General features: G+C 42.2%; 1 protein-coding gene across 1 annotated transcript in view; it reads left to right on the top strand.

Moving 5' to 3' along the window:
- LOC149227656 (uncharacterized) overlaps positions 1–24,961 on the top strand; it is a 453,281-nt gene that overhangs the window by 129,567 nt on the left and 298,753 nt on the right. The window contains exon 3 of the mRNA XM_089375544.1: positions 5,348–5,463. Coding sequence (XP_089231670.1) covers positions 5,348–5,463 — 116 coding nt within the window. The remainder of the gene's footprint in view (positions 1–5,347; positions 5,464–24,961) is intronic.

Raw genomic sequence — 24,961 nt, 5'->3', positions numbered from 1 at the left:
AATCAGTGTATCCTGCCAATCTCACTCCATCTCCCTGCCTGTAGTCCAGACCATAATCCACTGTCCCCTGCAAGTACCGCAAAATGTGTTTTGCAGCCACCCAGTGAACCTTCCTAGGCTCACACATAAACTGACTCATCGTGTTGACTGCAAAACAGATATCTGGTCTAGTGTTGACCAAATACATCAAGGAACCAATCAGCTGCCTGTACAATGTGGGATCCACCAACTCGGAATCCGAAGCATGAAGCTTCTTCCAGTTGGTGATCATCGGTGTCGACATGGGTCTACAATCCTCCATGTGGAATCTGCTAAGGATGTCCACAATATACTTCCCCTGCCCCAGGAAGAAATGCCCCTCCTCCTGCCACACCTCCAAACCCAAAAAGTAATGCATCAAGCCGATGTCCTTCATCTCAAACTCCGCCGCAAGATCTCTCTTGCAGTGCTCTATGAGTCTCTCTGCACCTGTAATGATAAAGTCATCCACATACAGCACCAGAATGAGAGGCTCCTCACCAATCACAATAAAGTAAAGGTTCGGATCTGCCTCACTCTTTGTGAAACCCATCCCCTGCAAGTATGTATCTATCCTGGAGTACCAAGCTCTGGGAGCTTGCTTCAGGCCATAAAGGGCCTTCTTCAGTCTGCACACATGGGACTCCTTCCCATGCACCTCAAAGCCCTGTGGCTGCTCAATGTACACCTCCTCCTGTATGAAGCCATTGAGAAATGCGGTCTTCACATCCATCTGGTGGATCTTCCAACCCATCTCTGCTGCTATCGATATAATGGAGCGGATCGAAGTATATCGAGCCACGGGAGCGAAGGTCTCCTCATAATCAACTCCCTCTACCTGGGAGAACCCTCTAGCCACAAACCTCGCTTTGAATTTCTCAATGCTGCCATCTGCAGCATGCTTTACCTTGTAAAGCCATCTGGAAGTAACCACGGATTTGCCCTCAGGCCTCGGCACCACCTCCCAAACATCATTCTTCATGATAGAAGAATACTCCTCCTGCATGGCCTCTCTCCAGACCTGCTGGCTAGCTGCCTCCTCATAGCTAGAAGGCTCAGAGTCAAGGATGCTGGTAACCATCGCCATATAACTACAAAACCTCTCAGGTGGTCTACTCTCTCTGACCGGCCTCTTCGGCTCAGCAACAGATGTGGCATCTCTCAAGGTGTCCTGAAGCCACTTGGGCTTCCTCTTCCCTGAGCATGCTTCTCCCATAGGAGAATGAAACTCCTCCTCCTCATCACCATCAGTAGCCTGAACTCCTGACTGTCTGTCTGCTGTCCTCCTGCCTGCACTTGAACCTGTAGAAGCTGAGGTACCGTGTGAACTGTCCATCAGTGGACTCCCTAGTGAACTGCTCTGCATGCTGCCCGGAGCACCACCCCTCTGGCTCGGTGAGCCACTGCGCAATGACGGACCTGACATCCTCATAGATGTACCTCCTGATCCCTGCCCACTGGATCCCTGCGACTGACTCAACTGCTGCTGAGGGTCTGGCTGATCCAGATACTTTAACTCTCATGACCTCCTAAAGGCCCTGTCCTCCTTGAACTTCACATCCCGTCTGACAACAACTCTCCTCTGTGCAGGAATGTAAATCCGAAAGGCCTTTGAGGTCTCACTGTAGCCCACAAAGATACCCTTCTCTGCGGTGGGCTCTAGTTTGGTCCTCTTCTCCTTGGGTATATAGGAGTATGTAATGCATCCAAAGATATGAAGATGACCAATATCAGGCTTCTTCCCAGAGAAAGCCTCCTCCGGAGTCATGTGCCCCAAGGCACGATGCGGACTCCTTTTCTGCAAGTAAACAGCTGTGTTGCAGGCCTCTGCCCACAAGAACAATGGCAACCCCTGATCATGTAACATGGCTTTGGCAGCCCCTATGATGGATCTGTTCTTTCTCTCTGCAACCCCGTTCTGCTGGGGGTTGTAAGGAACAGTGAACTCCCTCCTAATGCCTGCCTCCGCACAATAGTCAACAAACTCTCCAAGGGTGTACTCTCCTCCATTGTCCGACCTCAGGGACTCGATCTTTCGACCTGTCTGTGTTTCCACAAGAGCTCTGAACTCTTGAAACCGCTTGAAGACCTCACTCTTGGTCTTCAAAAAATAAATCCAGGTCCTCCTGAAGTGATCATCAATGAATAAAACATAGTACTCATATCCACTCAAGGAAACATGAGACATTCGACCGCTCACATCGGAATGAATCAAATCAAGTATCCCACTCGCTCTGCTGTCACTGCTGGGAAAAGGGGATTTGGCAAACTTGCCCATCGCACAACCTCTGCAAGTATCAAAGTGATCAGTACTGAAATCTGGCACACCTGTAGTGATCTCCCGCAATGTCCTCAAGGCTCCATGATACATATGTCCCATCCTGCAGTGCCAAATCTCACACAGCTCAGAACTGTTAGCTTTGCTGTCGGTACTACTGTTCAATGCCAAAAGGGGCTGGAATGCAAACTTGTACACCTTTGCATGGCGTACACCTATCACTCTAGCTGAATCAACTAGAGTGCCCCTGGGATACATCAACACCTGTCCTCCCCTGAACAGTTGCTCATATCCTCTGTCCTCCAAAGCTGAGACGGATATGAGGTTCTTCCTCATCCCTGGCACATAAAGAACATCTGACACTTTCAAGGGAGGTTTGGACTCCCTCTGAAATGTCAGTGTCCCCACCCCGACTGCTCTAACAACTCTGTCATCACCGAGTACTACCTCTATATCAGTGCCACTCTCTGAAAGCTCTGAGAAGTACTCACGGACTCCTGTAATGTGACGTGAAGCCCCACTGTCCACGTACCAGATACCTGAAGATGCTCCGCTAATCGAGGGAAAAGCATGCTCCCTCTGAACCTGTGTGGCAGGTGATCCTGCACTAGAGGACTCACACGTAGTGAACGCAAACTCCCGGTCAAAATGACCTGCAAAGTCCTCAATCTCTGCTGAAGCTGCCATGTCCTAGTTCTTCCCCTTCTTCTTCTTCTTCTCCGGACACACAACTGCATAGTGTCCCATCTTTTGACAATTCCAACACTTCACCTTGGAATAGTCCTTTTGTGTGTTCCCCTGTTTACCTTTACCTTTGCCTTTGCCCCCACCATTGCTTGTGGAAGCCTGCTTCAGTAAAGATAAAACTGCTGTTTAAAAAAAAAATAGCTTGCTGGAATTTTCTGAGTGAAAAATCAGCAGCTGTAATTTTTCCTTTTGCTGTCCCAAACTGTCCTTCAGCACTCAAGCTCTGATACCATGTAGAAATTTCTCATTTCCCACCCCGGTTTTCAGTTTCTCCTTATTTCTCCCATATAGTTAAATGCCCTTTCCCATAACCATACATTTAACAAGCTGGAAAAAATAAATTTGCTGAAAACACAAATTCTGGAAATTTTACAGAATGCTGGAAATTGCAGAAATAAAAATCAGCAGTAATAAACAGCTATTAAAACACATTTAAACACTAAGATTTTTGGTCAATGTGACCCTGGAAAAAGCCCCTACAACTCTTGGGGAAAACCAGTTTGAGAGCTCTTCTTTATTTCTGGAAAATGCCTTTTTACAGTAAGAGAAATATTCAGCAAAAATCAGCAAGCAAACTTTTACAACTTAACTCAGCCTTGCTGAAAATCAGCGTTGCTGAAACTCCGCCCTGCTGAAACTCCGCTGTACAGACTTGCTGAAACTCAGCCTTGCTGAAACTCCACCCTGCTGATATTCCGCCGCTGATACTCCGCTGCTGATACTTCGCTGCTGAAACTCCGCAGCTCACTGTCCACAAATCTCCCTTGCTCTCTTGCTCTCCTTCTCTCAATCTGCTCATGAAAGAATGAATGACCTTTTCCTCCTTTTCCTCCTTTAATCTAACCCCAAGTGACTTTTGGGTGATCCAAGTGACTTTTGGGTGATCCCTAATTCCAATGGCCGAAATAGATTGAGATCTAAGGCTGAGATTAAATGCTCATTTAAATCTCATTTTTTATTTTTTAATTCACCCCACTTTAATAAAGACCCACTTAGTCATTTATTTCCAAAGTCACTTTTCCTTTCTAATTTTTCATTGACTTTATAAAAGTCACTTTAAAATTAGACTTAGTAACTTTATCACTTAAAGTCACTTTTAAATTAGATTTAACTTTATAAAATTATAAAGTCACTTTAGGAGAAAAATTAAATTCTTTTGGACACTTTTCCCTAGGCCAAAGATCAAAGCCTAAGGGAACCACCTGTCCTCCGGTACCAAATTTCAACAGCAATGTATTTAATTTGATATTTGCCGTAGCACACAAGAAGTAAATTATTTAATCGAATTAACAATTAGAAGAATTAACATCAGTTGCTGCAATAGGATTTGGGGTTTCCTGAATTTTCACATATGATTGGATGGGTTTTCTTATGGTTCAATTGGTGCTTCCATGTAGATCTTAGAAAGTCTATGTCGACTTTCACTGGGATGCTTACATTTGGATCAACATCTACACATTATTTAATAAATGGCAAATATTCTTTGCCGAGTCATATATACTGTCTTAACAAACTTTCCATCTGCATTATCAATATCTTTTGAGGTTTCTTTAAAAGGATTGGAGACATCTTTGCTATGTCTCATACATAACCCAACTTTCCCCGAGAACTATGCAATCACCATCAAATTCCTATCTCAGTTCATATTATAAAAAAAATTGGCTACTAAGCCTCTTGAAGCTACACTAATCAAATTTCAAGAGTGGCTTTTTTTCTTGAGCAATGCTTAACCAACTTATTCAAGCCTTTTCATTTTGATCATAGCCCTTTAAATGTACAAAGTATAGTCCTTCAACATGGATCTATTTTTCAGGGGTGAATATGCTCACACTTTATCAACTAGAGAATCAAATTTCTTCGCACATTCTGCCCTTTTTCTTGTTGACCCGTGTCCATGATTTTGTGAGCATAAATCATCTCTCTCATCACTTTCTTTAATCTAAGTGGAGAGTTTGCAATAATTCTCTTCAAAAGCCCATGGAGAGGCTTTTTTCTATCCCTCTGCCCTATTATTACTCTTAATCTCCTTCCCTAACTATTGAACACACCAACTACTAGCTCTCTTTTCATTTCGCGTAATTCTTTCCAAAGCATCGAGCACATGCTAAATTCATAGGTCAATATGTTTGAAATTTTTAGGCTGGCATGCATATGTACGTGATATCAAAAAATCTGTATTGTCTACTGATTTCTGTTCTAGTTTCTTGCAATTTGATTATGCAGAAGATATCTTCCTTTTATTTATGTTATTTGGAGATGATATATTCTACTTACTGATCGATTATTCTTTGTAGTGATGTGCAGTATACAGTTATTAGCTTTAAGGGATGCAACAGTGCTTAACTTTACCATGCCTGTTTTCACTGCCATTTTGGCAACATGTTTTCTGAAAGAAAGATGGGGTGGTGCTGAAATGACAGGTAAGGTTTACTCTTTTTCGGAAAGAACTTCGCAGCTAATTTATTTACCCTAAAAAACTCTTAAGTTGATATTTGCGGTTTCTTTGCAAGCTGCCTCAAATCAAGGTGGACAGTTGGAAACATGCTTGCATTTTAGTTTTGGAGTTCTGAGGATAACTATTTTTTATTACCAATTGAGTCACATGACATTAGCATGCTCAGAACTTTATTTTATTTGAAAGCAATGTACAATTTTTATGACAAGATGAATCTAGCAATATATCCGGTAAGTGTCCACTTGGCACCAAATGCAGTTGAAGAGATCTTTCTGCAATGGATATATAATATTCCTTAATTATGGAAAATTTCAAATAACTTCATTCAGGGATTTTTACAAACACTTGGCAAACATACTTTAATCAAACACTTTGCACAATGGTAAAATGTTTCATTAAAACATTTTGTCAAACAGTTCTATGCACAGCAATAGAAACACTTGTAGCAGAGCATAATTCACAGCAGGAATGCGATGAATAGAAGCCTTCTTTATTTATCTCAAACAAGAGATTTAAATCATTCTGGGAGAACCTGTAACAGCTCCTTTATTTGACACTGAATACCTGCTTACTGAAATACTCTTAAAGTTGATATCTGCAGTTCCTTTGCAAGCTGCCTCCATTCTGTTGTCAGTGTAAATCAAGGTGGACAGTTGTAAACATGCTTGTATCTTAGTTTGGAGTTATGAGGATAACTATTTGTTATTATAAGTTGAGTCGCATGACATTAGTGTGCTCAGAAATTTATTTTATTTGAAGGAAATGTACAATTTTTATGACAAGATGAATCTCGCAATATATCCAATAAGTGTCGACTTGGCACCAAATGCAGTTGAAGAGATTTTTCTACAATGGATATGCAATATTCCTTAATTATGGAAAATTTCCAACAACTTCATTCAGGGATTTTTACAACCACTTAGGAAACATACTTAAATCAAACACTTTGCATAGTGGTAAAATGATTCATTAAGACATTTCGTCAAACAGTTCTATGCACAGCAATAGAAACACTGGTAACAGAGCATAACACAGCAAGATTGCAATGAACAGCAGCCTTCTTTATTCATCTTAAATAAGAGATTTGCATCAATCTGGGAGAACCTGTAACAGCTCCTTTATTTGACACTGAATGACTGCTTACTGAAATTGAAACTGGCTGTTTACACTACCAACTCGGCCCTTCCACTGCTTCTGATTTGCAGGTCTTCTACACATCAGTTGATCCTCAAATTCGTCCTCCTTCTGCGTTGAGACATGTCCTGGTATTAACCTTTAATTCTGCTGTGAATAGATCTTCAAAATAGTGGATCCAACTGTTGAATTTTGTAGCTATGGTCGGTCTTCATATTGATATATTGATGTATTTGTTCATGTAAAGCATGTTCTTCATGCTCATAAGAAAATCAAATTTTGTATTATCAAGAGATCAAAATTTAAATTTTTGAAAATTGGTTTTGGCTCCCAAGCTATGTCACAAGGTTTGTCGAACTTTAACCTTGAGGTTTGAATTTTGGTGAACCTCAAAATTTTTTTGAGGTTTGGCGAACTTCATCAAACCTCATAGCCATTGACCAAGTCCATAGATCAAAACTCATAACCTCATGTCTTAACTCAAGGTTGTAATTTATCCTTGCAGTTTCCACGTCCGTGATAACATTTTGATGTTTACTGATGTCAATTTCTTACTATATATATATATAGATGAACCTAATGGCAAACCTCATCCAAAAATTCAAACTCAAACCGAAACTAATCATTGCCGAACCCGAACTCAAACCCGAACCATGTGACATTGCTCCCAAGTTTTCAAGTCGGCCCTCCATCTCCTACAAGTCGGCTCAACTAGCATTCGTACTCAATGTTGCGAACATCGCAATCAGGATTAAATCGACGAGGGGAAAAAATCAGAAAAATCAGTGAAAAATCGGGAAAAAATCGGCAAATACAAAAATATTCATTTTCTCAATTTTTTTAATATCTAAAGCATCTACAACATAAAATAAATGCATTGACACATAAATATGATAAAAGAATTAATATATAAGATGTGTAATATCATTTCTAGTGCTACATCACACATAACAGTGAATCATGTCCTGACTAGTAAGTCCTGAGTCCCAACTCAACCCCAAAATATCAACAAAAAATATAATAATGTATCTCATATCATGAGTCATAATGTCATATACAATGAAATGAACCAAATAACTAATACTACTGATTTCCTCTGCCCCTCTTGCGAGAAAATGCAATAGCTTTCCCTCTAGATGTAGATGGCGGTGGAGTTGGCAGTGGACTTTGCTGTGCTCTAGAAGCTGAAGAACTAGGAGCTACAGGAGGTAGACCACGTCCTCTACTGGTGACAGGGGTAGCCTGGGTAGGTGGTGTCACCTCCTCCTCCTCCTCTACCCCCTCCACTACCTCCTGCTCTAACCAATCAATGATAGACTCCATGAGAGGCCTCTTAGCCTCAACCCTCCATGCAGTAGTGGTGTCAATCCCATCCAATGAGACGGCCTCCATATCAGGTGTCCTCTCAAGTTGCCTCACACAAAATCTAAGATTGTCGTAGACGTAGACCATGTCATTAACTCGCTAGGACTCCAACCTGTACAAGGGTCATAAAATAATAATTATAAAAAAAATCTATTTAATGAATTCAAAAAATTAATTGGAAATTTGGAATATTTTAAATTTTAACCTGTTGTGCTTTTTGGTGTGTATTTTTTCAAATACACTCCAGTTGCGCTTGCATCCTGAGGAGCTACATGTTTGGCTGAGCACTCGAATGGCAAGCCTTCGCAGATTGAGTACTCTGCCACTATAGCTTCTCCACCATGCATCTACAACAAAATTACAAATAAGATAAACATAAGAAAAAAATGAAATTTGAAAGTTGAAGCAAAGTATGAAGTTATGAACTTGAAGAGACACTGAAATTTGAAACAAACTAAAAAATACCTGGCATTTTAGTCTTCTTATCAACCACAACCATGTCAAAGCTAAATGTGCCACCTGCCATCCTGTATATCTCCATTTCTTTTGAGATTTTTGCACGTTTTGCTGGACAACATGTTCTGGACTCACCTCCAAAATAAACACATCCAACAATCACATAATAATCGTGCATATTTGATATGTGCAGATGCATCAACAGATTTCATAAACATTGCCCCCTTGGGAAAATTAACCAAGAAGTTTATAAGGCTTCTACCCTTTTGATTGGTCTAACCATCTGACATCACAGTGCATCCTGTGTGTGCCCACGATGCCCTAAACTCCTCCAGTCTCTTGGTGCAGTCAACCTTTTCATTTTGAAGAATGCAGCCTCTAAAGTCATCATAAGAAGGGACTTTGTACTTTGGGCCAACAATTGCAATAGCATCAGCAGTAGGCTGGAAAAATGGATTATTCCTTGCAACGTTGAAAGGAATATCACTCCAAAGAAGAAACTTGCCCAACAACTTGTTAGCTTCTTCTTGCTCATTTTTTTTTATAATTGAAGAGATAGATGGTTGTGAACCAGACGTGGTTCTAGGAACAAAATATGATGAGGTAGTTACAGGGTTGGTTGTAGATACTGATGTTGAAGTAGAACCAGTGCCACTCTCATATTCACCTCCTAACACTCTATTCCTTGCTAGTTGACTCTTCAGAGCTGACTTGGATAGTTTGGTTTGCTCTATTTCTTCCAATGATCTGAGGGCTCTTTGGATGATTTCCGGATTTGTATTGGTGCAAGGCCCTACCTCATGTCTAGGGATTTGTGCAAGGTGATACTTCAATCTGTATACCCCCTGTCATATGATGCCCACACAACTTGCAAGTCAAGTTTGATCTGTCAAACCCTCCATCAGGTTCACCAAATTCCCATAGAGGGTCCAATTTCCTTGGCATGTTTGTAACTTGGTTGAACTCTTGAGTTTTAATGTAAGATGAAGTTTGAAGTTGAACCTAGGGCACAAGAAGAATTGCAAGTTAAAAAAATAAAAATAAAATTTACATACAACACATTGAATTTTTGACAAAAAAAAACCTCAACTCAATGCAACAATAATGGAAAAAATGCACATTCAAACCCAAACAAAAATGATGCAAAAAAATAGAGCACAAGAAGAAATTAAACTTATAAATCTAACAATCAAGTTTTTGCATTTTTGACCAAAATGAACCCTCTCCACTTTATGCAACAAAAATGAAAAAAAAACACAATCAAATCCACTCAAAAATCATTGATAATCAATGGGTTATAGAAACCCAAGCAAAAACAAGAAAAAAAAAAAAAAAAATGGCCAAATTTGGTGCCCATACCTGGAAACCATGCTTTGCTGAAGAAATTTGGTCCAAACTCGAATTTTTCTTGCTTGGGATGCTAAAATCTTTCGCTTTTCTCCTCCTCTGCCCTTGTAGATGATTTTGTCTCCTCCTCTGCTCTCAAACTTGCCCACTGTTTGAAAAAATGACAAAAAACCAAAAATCGGCTCTACCCGCTGTTTCCGCCACTCACAATTTTTACTTGTCAGATCGCGATTTTTTGTAAAAATCACGATGTTTTGAAAATAAAAAGTTCGCCGAAAAAATCGGCGATTAAATTGACGGGGCGAAAAAATTGCGATGTTCGCAACACTGATTCACACCCATTCGACCTCATGAAGTGGCTATAAATAAGAGTTCTTCGTCCTCTTCAGTGTTGCAGGGGAGCGCCCCCCCCCTCGATCCCGCTCCCAATCCACGCTCTGGGTGGGAGCGACTCGAGAGCGGGTTGGGAGCGCGCTCCCTAAAAAAAACGCTCCTTGCCTTTTCGGGAGCGTTTAGCCTTTTTTGCAAATTTTTTTTTGTAGTAATGTTCCAAATGCAATTTGTTTTCAAAGAAACAAATAAGTTTTGAGTGGGGCAACTTAATGATCAAGCCTATGGCCCTAGTATTGATATGCGATTCATGGTAATGTTAAATTCTTAAAGTAAAAGGATGAAAATGAAGATTAAGGAGAATGTCACTTTTACTTAAATTTTTAACATTACCATGAAATGACTCAGGATGTTTGAGAGTGGTTCGACCTCATTGGATTTCATATGGAAAAAGTAGAATTTTAGATTTCATTCAAAATCCAACAGAGTTATCAGTTTTTTTAGGATTTTAGGATTGCAATGTTTCCATTGAATTTTGTCATGTATTACGGTATGGAAGTTGTATTTAATCAAGAGCACCAATCTCTCTATGTACCTTGATGTTAGTGACATTGGTTGTCGGACTCCTCTATCATGACGCATCACTCAAACAAATTCTTGACTTGACATGCTATGCTTTTTCTATCTTATGTTAATGCTTAGAGGGTGATATTAATGACAAAGATCTTGATTTTCCAACAAGACTAAAAAACTAGACATTTCTCATGGTGGCAAGAGGCGCAAGCATAAGCAATAGATAATAGATTTACTTGTCTTTTCTAGTTTCTAGTAGTTTTTATAACTATTGACTCTTTCATATTTATTATGATATTTTTTTAAACAATATATGACAATTTAAGTTTGAAGTTGGCAATTATAACTCATTAGTAATGAATTATGAATATGTTGCTTCATGAAAGTTGAAAGTTGTTTCATTTCATTTTATAACATTTCATTTCATGTTAGATATTATTTGTTGTAATGGTTACACTTAGCTTACAAGTACAACTTTGGTGATCAATGATGATAAATGTTATATATTGAATTTTGAAAGCTTGAAACTTTAAGATTGATGAATCACGAGACTCAATATGTTGTATGTTACTATGTTACTAACTTGTGGACGTGGTTGATGAAAATTATAACTTCTAGATGATTGTTGTTATATGGTTCAATCTATGTTGTTGTTGTTGTTGTTGTTTTTTATTTTATTTATTTATTTACTTATTTATATCTAATTCATAATTCTACATGTTTTTGTTGACATATATGTATCAAAATATAAAAATATAAAAAATATAGATATTATATAAAAAACGCTCCGGGATTCGCTCCCAAACCGAGAGATTTTGAAAATGTCGCTCCCGCACCCGTTTTCGCTCTCGCTCCCCGCTTTTGCTCCCACTCCTAAGTAACACTGGTCCTCTTCAAAGTACAACTCGTCTGAGCATAAATCAAGATAGTTATGGGCATACGAATCAAGTTTAGAAGCAAAGCAAAGGTGAAGAAGTCTCTTGATTTAGTGAATTATTTCTGTGGTCTATCGTCGATATTTGCTCTAGATGGACGAAATTGTGATTCGTATCCTGTACATGTGAGCCAAGTTCTGTGGCATATGTTTCTATGAGAGATTCAAATTCAATGACATGTTACCTGTGCAAGAAGGCCAAACCTGTGGTTGACATTTATGATAGAGGTCCGAACCTGTGGATGCCATTTATGACAGAGGTCCAAACCTGTGTATGCTATCTATGACGAAGATCCGAACCTGTGTATGCTATCAGTGACAAAGATCCAAACCTGTGAAAGCTATTTATGACAGAGGTCCGAACTTGTGATTGATACTTGTGACAGAGGGCCATATATTTCTGAGGTACATATTCTATGTTTAGTTTGAGGAGGGATGACATGGACACTTGTTGAATGCTAGTTAGTTTGACCATAATTTTTGACTTTGAGCAGCAATAGCAACAACGTATATGCAATCAAGGGATTAGGATTGGAACCCTCGAGAATGGTTGTGACTATTAATGAATATGTTAATTATATTTAGATTATTAGTTATATAAGACACATCCCCTCTTGAATTTCTTTCAGCTGAATTCAACATAGAGATGAGTGTTGGGATTGTTACCCACCAAAAGTGGGTAACCCCATATGAGAAAATTTTCTTCAATATTGGATAGCGAGCCAGCCAACAACCATATATATTGCTCAGTTATGATGATATGCCACATTCATCTGCCATTTGCACCAGTCATACACCTCTCACCATCTGACATTCCTCTTGAAGGAAGGTCGTTTATCACTTGGCAGGTACTTTAACCATTTTGCAATCAATTGCTTTTACCTAATGTTTTGGGAATTCTAACATGGATGAAAGGGTTGTTTGGATGACTGTTCAATCTTAACTATAAACTTGTTCTCTCACCTTACTACGAGGGTTAGTTTTTGGCTCTAGTCTAGTGAGGCCTCTTTTGAGGCCCGAGGGTTATAAGAGGGGCACTACTTTGGAAACTTGGATTGAAATAGCATGTCCATGACCATTCCATACTTACCACTCTTCATCATTCCCCTGATTTCACATCTATTCGCTAGTTTATTGCCATTGGTTCATTGGGATTGACACCCTCACATCCTCATCCTTGAGTTAGGGCCGAAAAAATATGCCCCAGAGGTTGATGCAACTAAAAGAAAGGGAAAAGCATAAGATGGCCACAATAAAAGAAAGAGAAAAGTTAAGATGGCCCAACTAGTTCTCCTTCATTCCATTTCCATAGGGTCAACCCCCCTAAGTCTGCTATTGGGAGACAACTTAAATGGAGAGATTGGGGATCAAGGTGACAACCCCCGATTTGAACTGTTGTTGTGGTGCTTAGACATTCTCTGCGACAACACACCCTTTTTCATATTCCTTTTTCTTTTTATTGATTTTTTTTTTATAATTGCTCGAGGCTCTAGGGAATGAGAACATGATGTGAATGATATAACAGTGAATACCCTCTTAAGGTTAGGCAGCTCATACTCCCTCTCTCTCCTAGTGCAACTCCATCTTTCCTTCTCTCCCTCTCTCTCTCAAGTCTCCTATCTCTTCCTTCCTCTCTCTCCCTTTCTCTACCACCTTCCTCTATCTCTGCCCCCCATCTCTCTCTCTCTCTCTCTCTTCACCCTCCAACTTTTTCACTATCTTCCTCCCTCTCTCTCTCCATCCTCCATCTATATGTCTCCCTCTCCCTCTCTGTCGTCTCATTCTCTCTCTCTCTCTCTCTTCCCTCCTCTGCTCTCTCCCTTACTCTCTCTCCATCTCTCCCTTGTTGTTCCCTCTCTCTCAACGCTTGGTAGATCCATAGTTAGGATGGATCTAGGTTGGTATACCTAATTTTTATGATTTTTAAAAGTCTTGACAACATGAGATGTATAATTAGATAGGTGTTTGGATGTTTATTAGGCCATTTAATTTATATAATAATGCTAGTTGAATTTATAATCTAACGATTTAACATTAACATCTCGTTGCACTAAATTGTAAAACATCTCTTAACACAACCAATTTTAAACAAAGAATTAAAACCAAACCCTTCTTAAAAAAAAATTAATTCCAGGGTAATTAAAATCTACATCTTAATCTTAAACCTAATCTTAACTCATACTCACGTAAATAACATATTTACCATTAGTTACTTCCCACCATAATTTAAGCAAGTCTTTGCATAAAAAATGGATAGAAATAAGATGCAAATTGTTGATTTGGGGTAGCATCGGATGTGCTCTAGCCACGAAATTTGGTGGAGAGGTTGGGGCACATGAGATCTCCAATACCCAGAAAAGGTTTGGGCACATTCTAAATAGTTCAGGAGATATTAAAATAATTAATATTTTTAATGGAGTCACTAAGTCTAAACTTATGGAAAATAAAATATTAATGTGGATTAATATGAAACTGTGTTAGAATGGTCCAAAAGACATGGATCAAGCCAGATCTAATCTTTGCTGTTGATTAGGGACTTAATATTGGCCGTTGATATGTCAACAGGAAAAGTATAAGAGGAGGCTTGAGGGTCACTTGGAGAACACACTAGAGTGATCAATCATTCTATTCTCTAGAGTGGGGTTTACTACGAGAGATAGAATTAGTGATCGAGAGTTGCAGCTAAGAGGCATTGAGTATAGAGAGACAGAGAGGCAAAGATAGTGCTGGGAGAGCAGTGTAGTAGTCGGGGAGAGTGACACAGAGCCAGCCAGGGCTCACGCAGGGCCACGCAGAGGCAGCCAGGAGCTGCGTAGAGCCTCAGAGAGGCTAGCGTTACTGACGCAGAGGGCCAGAAGGTTGACGCAGACCCATCCGGGGTGACCATGGCCAGCGCTGGGCGGAGAGGGGTTGACACAATCTAGAAAATGCTGACGCTGGGGTTTCTGGGGCAGTTTGATGCTAAGGAGCTGCCAGAAGGATTATCCGGGGTTTCACTAGGATATTTGTCTCAAACTGAGAGGTATTACTGCCAAGGAAATTCCCTGTTGGGTAGGCTCGTTTCGACACCCAGATTGTACTCTGATATTGCTTAATAAAAAAACCCTCAAATAGTTGCACCGATTTTCTCACATTGGGTTTTTCTGGGGACATTGGTCCAAAAATAATGGTGTCATATGGTGTGATTGTTTCCGTTTCCTTTAGTTGTTGATCTGTAATATGTTGAGCATGCACTAGTGTTTATTTTCAGTATTTACATTGTAAATAACTTGTTAAGTAACATAACAAGTAGGTAGGAATAAATAAGATAAATTGCATGGAGGGTTTCTAACTAAGTAGACTTAGAAACTTTAACATGGTATCAGAGCATGATTGCAGATCACAGAAGGATTGAGGACATCAGCCGAGCGGAGCAATAGTAGCAGAAAACAACTGTCCCGAGGTGACAAAAGCTGTTTCTAGCAGAGTAGCAATAAGGGAAGGGTGAGCTGGGAAGAGGCAGCGCAGAGGCTAAGGAAGGCAAAGGGAGCCTCACACAGAACCACGCAGAAGCTGGGAGGGTTGACGCAGTTGGTTGAGGAGGCTGGGTTGCTGGTGCCAGGATTGCGCAGAGCCTAGGAGCTCTCACCTTCAGGTTGCTGGTGTTAGGGTCCCACCCTAACCCCCTTATTTATGTCATGGGATCACGTCATAGTCAAGAGTCAATAAAGCCCATATTAATATTTGTAAGTGGTTAACCCGCAATTAATGACGGGACCACAGTTAGTTGCAAATGGGCCGTAGTATTAGATAGATGGTATTAATAAAACCCACGGTATTGGCCTGTGGTATTGCATGTATGAGTCATATATAAAGGATAGAGACTCCCTGCGAGGAGCATTGTGTCTTGTTTTTGTAATCGAGCTCTGCTCTATTGGAGGTTGCCCCCTCGAAGAGGCATGTGAACATTGCTCTCTGAATAATAAAATCATTGCTATTCTGTGTTCTGGGTATCTTTCTTCGCATATTCTGTGTTTGGGTATTATTTTGCAGGTTAAGAGCATAACAAGTGGTATCAGAGCACTTTCCAGGGCTCAGTGGGATCTCCAATTTTTAGCAATTTTTTTTTTTGGCTAGAGACGTGTTCCAGCGTCTTTAAACCACGGGATCTGTCGTTAAGCGCATAAACCTGCGGATTTGGGGAGGCATGCACGCAGGAAATACAAGAGGTGGTCACGTCTGTTGGACTCCCTTGTAACCCATGTGGGTACCCCTTCGAGTAGTAGCGCATTAGACAGAACCGCGCACGGACTGTCTTCCACGTACCCTCTGGGTATATAGGAAGCCCCCTAGGCTCCCTTGAAACCTCGCCATAGATAAACCTTCGGCCGTCTTGTGGCTACAGTACACCGAGAACAGCACTCGGAGAGATTACTCGCCTGTACAATAGGGTAGTCGGGTTGTACGGCTAAGGGTATGGTCGATCCTCCTTAGTTAGAGCCCTGAAACATTGGGCCGAGTACTACTGTCAGACCCTTATGTATATTGCGATCTGTAGCACCTGACACCCCTCTAGACCATAGTTCCCTTTTCTATTGGGGGATCACACATCATCTATTCCAGATCCGCGTGTGCAAAGACGTGTTGCAACAGCAGACATCAGTCCCGCAGCTCCATCAGATCCGCAGCAGCAGTTGTTCCACCATTCAGATCTCTCAGATCCACCAGATCGGAGTTGTTGTGAAGGGTTCCTATACCGGGGTATACTTTTCGCAGGACTTTTGGCAGCATTGACATTTTGAGGATTTGGCGACTGCAGTATTGATCAAGAAGGAGTAAAACTCCGTTCGGAGTTTAGTCTGAGATCTTCCGAGGCGCTTATTGGTGATCTAGCCCATCAACATCAGGACGACGAGCTGAGCAAGGTGGTACCATTCAATTTATTAGTCAAAATTTTTAGGCGGTCCCAATTTTTTCATCAAGTTGGTGTATGGTAGAAACTAGAGCTCAAGCGATGGCCAATGAAAGACTGGACAAACTTGAAGCAAATATGAGCTCCCTCCAACGTGAGATTAACGGACTAAGTCTCCAGGTACAAGAAGCACTCTCGAAGGGCAAGGAACCAGCCCACGAGGAGGCGTATAATGGCCATGAATACCATGAGGGTGAGTCGAGCCACGCTCCTCACGTCTGGCACACCCATCCACCACCCAGTCAGCGACCTCCCAAGTTGGATATGCATAAATTTGACGGTTCTCACACGTCCGTATGGCTAGCACAAATGGAGCAGTATTTCAAATTGAATCATATCCTAGATGATTGGACTAAGCTTATGGTGGGGACCATGTACCTGGACAATGAACGATGGCAATGGGGGGAATGGCATCAGCGTTGCAATGGACCTTTTCAGAATTGGGACCAATTTACCAAAGCTCTTCGAAATCGCTTTGAACAGGAAGACTCTTTTTTGGGGCGTCTCACTAAGCTCCAACAGACGGGTACAGTGGATGAATATATTACCGCTTTTGAAGCCTTAGCCTTCCGCACTAAGGGTCTCACAGATGAATTCTACACGGAATGTTTTATCAGCAGTCTTAAAGAAGCCATCAAAGCTCAAGTTCTACTCCACCACCCTCCCACGTGGACAGAGGCTTGCCAGGTAGCTCGTAAGGTGGAACAGGCATTAGCAGCCCAATACAGCCGCCCCAATTTCCCCGCTAAAGGTCGTCCCCCACAGGCTCCCAACACGACTCAGACACTTAAGATTCAAAAGGTGTCACCTGCGGAAATGGCCGAAAGAAGGAAGCAAGGACTATGTTACTACTGTGATGAAAAATATTCCCCGAGTCATAAATGCAAGGAGCCCAAGTTTTTTCAAATAGATGCCACTGACTACAGCTCCACCGAGGAAGATCCACCACTTGAGGAACCGGAGGCGATCGAAGAAGACAACCAAAAGGAGATTATATCTAACGAACCAGTTATTTCGCTAAATGCGTTGGCAGGAATTTCTTCCCCTCAAACTCTCAAAATCAGGGGTTTTCTTAAACATCGCCCAGTAGTAGTCTTGATTGATAGTGGAAGTACCCATAATTTCATCCATCAAAAAATCGCAGAAGCAGTGCATTGTTTTGTAAGGGCAGTCTCTAATTTCCAAGTCCAAATTGCAGATGGGGGCACAATGAAATGTGAAGGCCGCTGTGAAAATGTCAAACTTCAAATGGGGGATTATCAGTTGAAAACCCACATGTTTGCCATACACATGGGGGGTTGCGACATTGTCCTAGGCGCTGAATGGCTCCGCACTCTTGGGCCAATCACAATGGATTTCCAGGAGTTATATATGAGTTTTAAGCAGAACAACTCCACACATACCCTCCGTGGACTCCAGGCGGGAGCCCCCTCTATCATCAGCGCGCATAGGATGGAAAAATTGTTAAAAAAGGGCCATCATGGAGTGGTCGCTCAATTTAATGCCATCCAGGTAGTCGAAGCCCTGTCTCCGCCAATTCATCCTAAGATGCAACAGATTTTAAATAACCATCGGACGGTCTTTGACAAGCCTCATGAGCTTCCACCCTCGCGAGGGGAACATGATCATAGCATCACCTTGGTTCTAGGGGCCCAACCCCCAAATGTGCGGCCATACAGATATCCGTTCACCCAAAAGAATGAAATAGAAAAAATCATCAAGGAATTGTTGGAAGCAGGTGTCATTCGTCCCAGCATTAGTCCTTATTCATCCCCAGTGGTCATGGTCCTCAAGAAAGATGGGGAGTGGCGGATGTGTCCCGACTTCCGGGCCCTCAATAAGTTGACAGTCAAAGATAAATTTCCCATCCCGGTGGTTGACGATTTGCTGGACGAACTCAATGGGGCTCAATTCTTCACTAAGTTGGATCTTTGCTCAGGCTACCACCAAATTCGCATGAAGGAAGTCGACATTCCCAAGACGGCTTTCAGAACTCATGAAGGCCATTATGAGTTCCTGGTCATGCCATTTGGTCTCTGTAATGCCCCCTCTACTTTTCAGAGGCTTATGAATCATATTCTCAAACCATGTCTCAGAAAATTTGTCCTTGTCTTCTTCGATGACATCCTCATCTATAGTGGCACTTGGGCGGCACATCTTCAGCATGTAGATCTACTCTTGCAACTGCTCCGCAAGCATAAATTATTTGTCAAGATGTCTAAGTGTTCGTTTGGCATGGAAGAAGTTGAGTATTTGGGCCACATTGTGGGGCGTGAAGGTGTCAAGGTGGACCCCAAAAAGATCCAGGCAATGCAAGAATGGCCTCAACCTAAGACCTTGAAGAGCTTGAGAGGATTTTTGGGTCTTACAGGCTATTATCGTAAATTTGTCTGCAACTATGGCCGCATAGCGAAGCCCCTCACTCAACTCCTAAAGAAAAATTCCTTCTTCTGGAACGAGGAAGCACAACAGGCATTTACTGCTCTCAAAAACGCCATGTGTTCCACTCCAGTCTTAGCACTACCTGACTTCACCAAATCCTTTGTCATTGAATGTGATGCTTCGGGTACAGGTATTGGGGCGGTCTTAATGCAGGAAGGGCGACCATTGGCCTTCACAAGCCAACAACTCAGTGGGAGAAATCTGGGCCAATCTACCTACGAGAAGGAAATGATGGCCATCTTACATGCAGTCGAGACCTGGCGACCTTACTTATTGGGGCGACGTTTCCAAATCCGCACAGATCATCACAGTCTTAAATATTTTTTGGAGCAACGCCTATCCTCCCCACAACAAAATAAATGGTTAGCCAAAATGCTAGGATATGATTATGAGATCATTTACAAGAAAGGGAAAGACAACAGTGTAGCAGATGCATTATCTCGCCAATTTGAGGAGGAAAGTACTCTGCTCGCAATTTCCCTCCCCATTCCAGACTGGATTGAAGAGGCTCGCAGAGAATGGTTTTCACACCCCGGGCTCTCCCAACTCATTTCTCAATTGCAGGTAGATCCTAATTCCAGCAAGGGCTACTCGTGGCAGAATGATATTCTTCGCTACAAGGACAGAGTGGTAATATCACCAACATCCACCCTCAAAAGTCGCATTTTGGCAGAATTGCACTCATCTCCCATTGCAGGACATTCGGGCTTTCAGAAGACGTATGCTCGCACCAGAAGATCATTTTTTTGGACAGGCATGAAACAGGACATCCTTACTTTCGTAGCAGAATGTGATGTCTGTCAACGCCACAAAGGGGAAACCGTCAACACACCAGGCTCATTACAACCATTGCCCATTCCGGCATCAATTTGGACGGAGGTTTCTATGGATTTCATTACAGGTCTTCCAAAGTCAGGAAACAAGTCAGTCATCATGGTGGTTGTGGACCGACTGTCGAAGTATGCTCATTTCTGCGCCTACCCCACCCGTTTACACCAACTTTGGTTGCTCAATCTTTCATGGATCAGATCTTCAAATTGCATGGCATGCCCACTTCTATTGTGTCCGACCGCGACCTGATCTTCACCAGTAATTTTTGGCAGGAACTCTTCAGAATACAAGGCACTCAACTCAATCTCAGTACTTCATATCATCCGCAAACAGATGGTCAAACCGAAGCCGTCAACAAATGTCTAGAAACCTACCTTAGGTGTTTCACTTCAGAAAAGCAACACCTTTGGGTACAGTGGTTACCTCTGGCTGAATGGTGGTATAACACCAACTATCATGCCACCACCAAAATGACTCCCTATGAAGCAGTCTATGGTCAACTTCCGCCTTCCCCTACTTCTTATCTCAAGGGGTGCTCCAAAGTACAAGCAGTGGATCAACTCCTACAACACCGCGCAACCATGCTCGCCCATCTTCGAGAGAATCTTCATCAAGCTCAGAACCGCATGAAGCAACAGGCCGACCAACATCGCTCAGAGCGCCAATTTCAAGAAGGGGATCAGGTCTTTTTGAGGCTGCAACCATATAAGCAAACATCACTCAAAGACAAGGGTTGTCAAAAGCTCTCTCCAAAATTCTACGGACCATTCCAAGTACTTCAGCGCATTGGAGCAGTGGCTTACAAGTTGGCTTTGCCACCTACGGCAAAAATCCATCTAGTTTTCCATGTATCGTGCCTCAAGAAAGTGATTGGGAACAATTGCCGAGTTCAAACCAGTCTACCTGAATTGGACGAAGAAGGGTCAATCTGGCTTCAACCCGAACAGGTTCTAGATACACGAGACAAGCACCTGCGCGGCCGCATGATTAAGGAAGTCCTCGTCAAATGGAAAGACTCCTCTCCGGAAGATGCAACTTGGGAACCAGCCACTATTCTTCAGAAGTTTCCGCAGCTTCAGCCTTGAGGACAAGGCTAGTCTTAAGGGGGAGGGCATGTTAGGGTCCCACCCTAACCCCCTTATTTATGTCATGGGATCACGTCATAGTCAAGAGTCAATAAAGCCCATATTAATATTTGTAAGTGGTTAACCCGCAATTAATGACGGGACCACAGTTAGTTGCAAATGGGCCGTAGTATTAGATAGATGGTATTAATAAAACCCACGGTATTGGCCCGTGGTATTGCATGTATGAGTCATATATAAAGGATAGAGACTCCCTGCGAGGAGCATTGTGTCTTGTTTTTGTAATCGAGCTCTGCTCTATTGGAGGTTGCCCCCTCGAAGAGGCATGTGAACATTGCTCTCTGAATAATAAAATCATTGCTATTCTGTGTTCTGGGTATCTTTCTTCGCATATTCTGTGTTTGGGTATTATTTTGCAGGTTAAGAGCATAACAACTGGGGTTTAGAAAGGTTATGGGAATATTGCAGAGTGAAGCTGGTGAGGTGCTGTAGTCAGAATAGTACCTGACAGAGCAAGGCCAAGAGGAGGGAGTTGCTACCGAGGGTTTCTAGCCAAGGAACCCGCATCAATGGTGTGGTTGCACAAGACGATTAGAGTAGGGGGCACCGCGACAGCGGCAGAAGGATTTCCAGGAGGGAAATCGGGACTCAGAGGGAGTCCAGAAGAGAATTTCCACACGGGAAGTAGAGACTCGGAGGAGTCGAACAAAGAACTTCAAGGAGGGAAGTAGAAGAGCATCATGGCACTACACAGAGTAAGAGACTAGGGTAGACTGGACGGAGCGTCGAACTTCGTAGTCTGGAAGGCTAAAATCTTATCCGTACTTGACAGAAATCGTGTGAAGAACTTTGCCTTAAAGATTATAGCTATCCCAGTTGACCCCAATGATAATGACAAGTACGAGGAGGCAATGGCGAGGGCCAAGAGCATCATCCTTAACAGGGTCAAGGACAATGTAGTATCACACATTGCCGAGAAGGAGACGACATATGAGATGTGGGAGGCCCTCAAGAAATTGTACTAGCATACTTCTGTGCAGAGAAGAATGTTACTTGAGAATCAGTTGAGGTCGTATTAGATGAAGAAGGGAGAACCGATCGACACCTTCCTTGGAGGACTGAATGAGATCCGAGATCAGTTGACTGCGATAGAAGCCACGCCGGATCAGGAGTTGATGGTGAGGATGGCCTTGAATGCAGTCTCAGAAGACTGGGAGGTATTTGTCCAAAGTATACTGGGCAGAGGGACACTTCCACCTTGGGATGAGATGTGGGCAGCGCTTCGCCAGGAAGAGATCAGACGGCAGTCGAAGACGGGTAGTAGCAGCAAGGGGATCAAAGTCAAGCAGGAGGAGGAAGATGTTGCCCTAGCATCTGAGGGAAAGCAAGAAAAACGGAAGAAGAAGGATCCCTCCAAGATCAAGTGCTTCCACTGTGGGGAGCTGGGTCATTATGCGACCCAGTGTCCAAAGAAGAAAAGTATGGGAGAGTCTTCCAAGACTAAGGCAGCACCAGAACGGACAGAGAAGGAAGTTTTGATAGACGATGACTGTGCCATGAGTGCACACGCACCACTTGAGCGGAAGTGGGGAGACATAGTCTGGCGGACTATAGGCGATGAGGGGTAGGATCCTCGAGGTTCCCAGCCTCTTGGATTAGACCTTGCTACGGGAGCCCCGAAGAGGAGTAGCAGGACTGGTGAGTTAGGTAGAGATGGATGCGGATGAAGCGGCAGAGAGAGCTACAGTGCAGGAGTCTTGAGACAGCGCGAGGCTAGCAGGCTGCAACAGTGCGAGAGGCACAGGAGTGTTGCACCAGTGCAAGATGGCACAGAGAGGTGTGCAACGGTGCAAGATGCAAGGAGTTGTTGCAGCGGTGCAAAGGTCAGAGAGGGAGCACTTGTCAGCGATAGAGGGAGCTTCAACATCAAGAGGGTCTCTAGCCCAACAGGGAGGTCAAAGTTGGGAGATCAGTTACTTACTTCTCAGTAACTGAGGTGTAGTGCAACAGTGGGCAACACGATTTAGCATGATGAGAGGAGGTGCAGTGCGGATGTAGTGCTGGGAGAAAGGAGAGGCAACAACACGGATGCAGAGAGAGCTATCGTACAGATGCAGCAGTGGCAGTGGCAGAACCATGGGCAGCAGTACAAAATACAACAGTGCAGAGGATGGTGGGTAGCAGGCCTAGCATCAGCACAGGGACTGATGCGGGATGGTCAGAGTAATACTCAGTGAGGAGTATTGCTAGAGCACAGTTCTCGCTAAGAGGGAGTGTTGATTTGGGGTAGCATCAGATGTGCTCTAGCCACGAAATTTGGTGGAGAGGTTGGGGCACATGAGATCTCCAATACCCAGAAAGGGTTTGGGCAGATTCTAAACAGTTCAGGAGATATTAAAATAATTAATATTTTTAATGGAGTCCCTAAGTCTAAACTTAGGGAAAATAAAATATTAATGTGGATTAATATGAAATTGTGTTAGAATGGTCCAAAAGACATGGATCAAGCCAGATCTAATCTTAGCCGTTGATTAGGGACTTAATCTCGGCCGTTGATATGTCAACAGGAAAAGTATAAGAGAAACTTGAGGGTCACTTGGAGAACACACCAGAGTGATCAATCATTCTATTCTCTAGAGCGGGGTTTGCTAAGAGATAGAATTAGTGATTGGGAGTTGCAGTTGAGGGGCATTGAGTACAGAGAGACAGAGGCAGAGATAGTGCCGGGAGAGTAGTGCGGTAGCCAGGGAGAGTGAAGCAGAGCCAGTTAGGGCTCACACAGAGCCATGCAGAGGCACCCATGAGCTGTGCAGAGCCTTAGAGAGGTCAACGTTGCTGACACAGAGGGCCAGAAGGCTGACGCAGGGCCTCCTAAGGCTGACGTAGACCCATTCGGGGTGACGCATGGCTAGCGCTAGGCAGAGAGGGGTTGACACAGTCCAGAAAAGGCTGACGCTGGGGTTTCTAGGGAAGTTTGGTGCTGAGGAGCTGCCAGAAGGATTATCCGGGGTTTCAGCCAGGAGATTTGTTTCAAACTGAGAGGTATTACAGCCAAGGAAATTCTCTATTGGGTAGGCCAGTTTCGACACCCGGATTGTACTCTGAGATTTCTTATTAAGAAAACCCTCAGATAGCTGCACAGGTTTTCCCACATTGGGTTTTTCTGGGGACATTGGTCTTAAAATAATGGTGTCATATGGTGTGATTGTTTCTGTTTCCTTTAGTTGTTGATCTGTAATATGTTAAGCATGCACTAGTGTTTATTTTTAGTATTTACATTGTAAATAACTTGTTAAGTAACATAACAAGTAGGTAGGAATAAATCAAATAAAGTGCATGGAGGGTTTCTAACTAAGTAGACTTAGAAACTTCAACACAAATAAATATACTTACTAGGAGTCACTTCCCACCATTATTTATGTTTTCCTCAACACTTTTGTAGGAGTAAAACTATAAATGTGTAGACTTACTAGTTGTTACTACCCACCAAAATTTGTGCAAGTCCTTGTCCCTCAACAATCAATTAATTTATTCTCTTCACATCTCATTTTATTAGATCCTTCAAAAGCAAGACTATAGGATTCAATTTGCATGTTGATCACTATTAATTTAGCACTGACCAATGTAGGTTATAACTTATAACTTTATATGCAATATTTCACATAACATAATTTCTAACTTGAGTGGCAGCGACTAAGCTGCCATTCAACACTTGTTTTAATTTATATGGTAAAATGAATCTTAAATTATAACTCTTATTTATATGTGATATGTATATTATTATTTTCTTTTATCTAAAAAATTGTTCATAATTCTATTTATAAAAACAAAATTACAATATAACAAATTGAATTTTATTATTTGATTACTTTTAACTTTTTATTATTAATTGAGCAGATATGTAAATGTTAAATGTTTACAAACATTTACGTCTACACATCTCCCCCTATACTTTATATTATGTTTTAATTTTTTGACTGAGCTGACATATAAATTAATAAATGTTTATGTTAAA

Source organism: Pinus tabuliformis, chromosome J (genome assembly GCF_031772625.1).
Source record: "Pinus tabuliformis cultivar Carrire ecotype Pingquan chromosome J, CPIR1, whole genome shotgun sequence".
NCBI classification, from domain to species: domain Eukaryota; kingdom Viridiplantae; phylum Streptophyta; class Pinopsida; order Pinales; family Pinaceae; genus Pinus; species Pinus tabuliformis.
The sequence above is the reverse complement of the archived record's forward strand: the minus strand, read 5'-3'. Positions and strand labels throughout refer to the sequence as shown.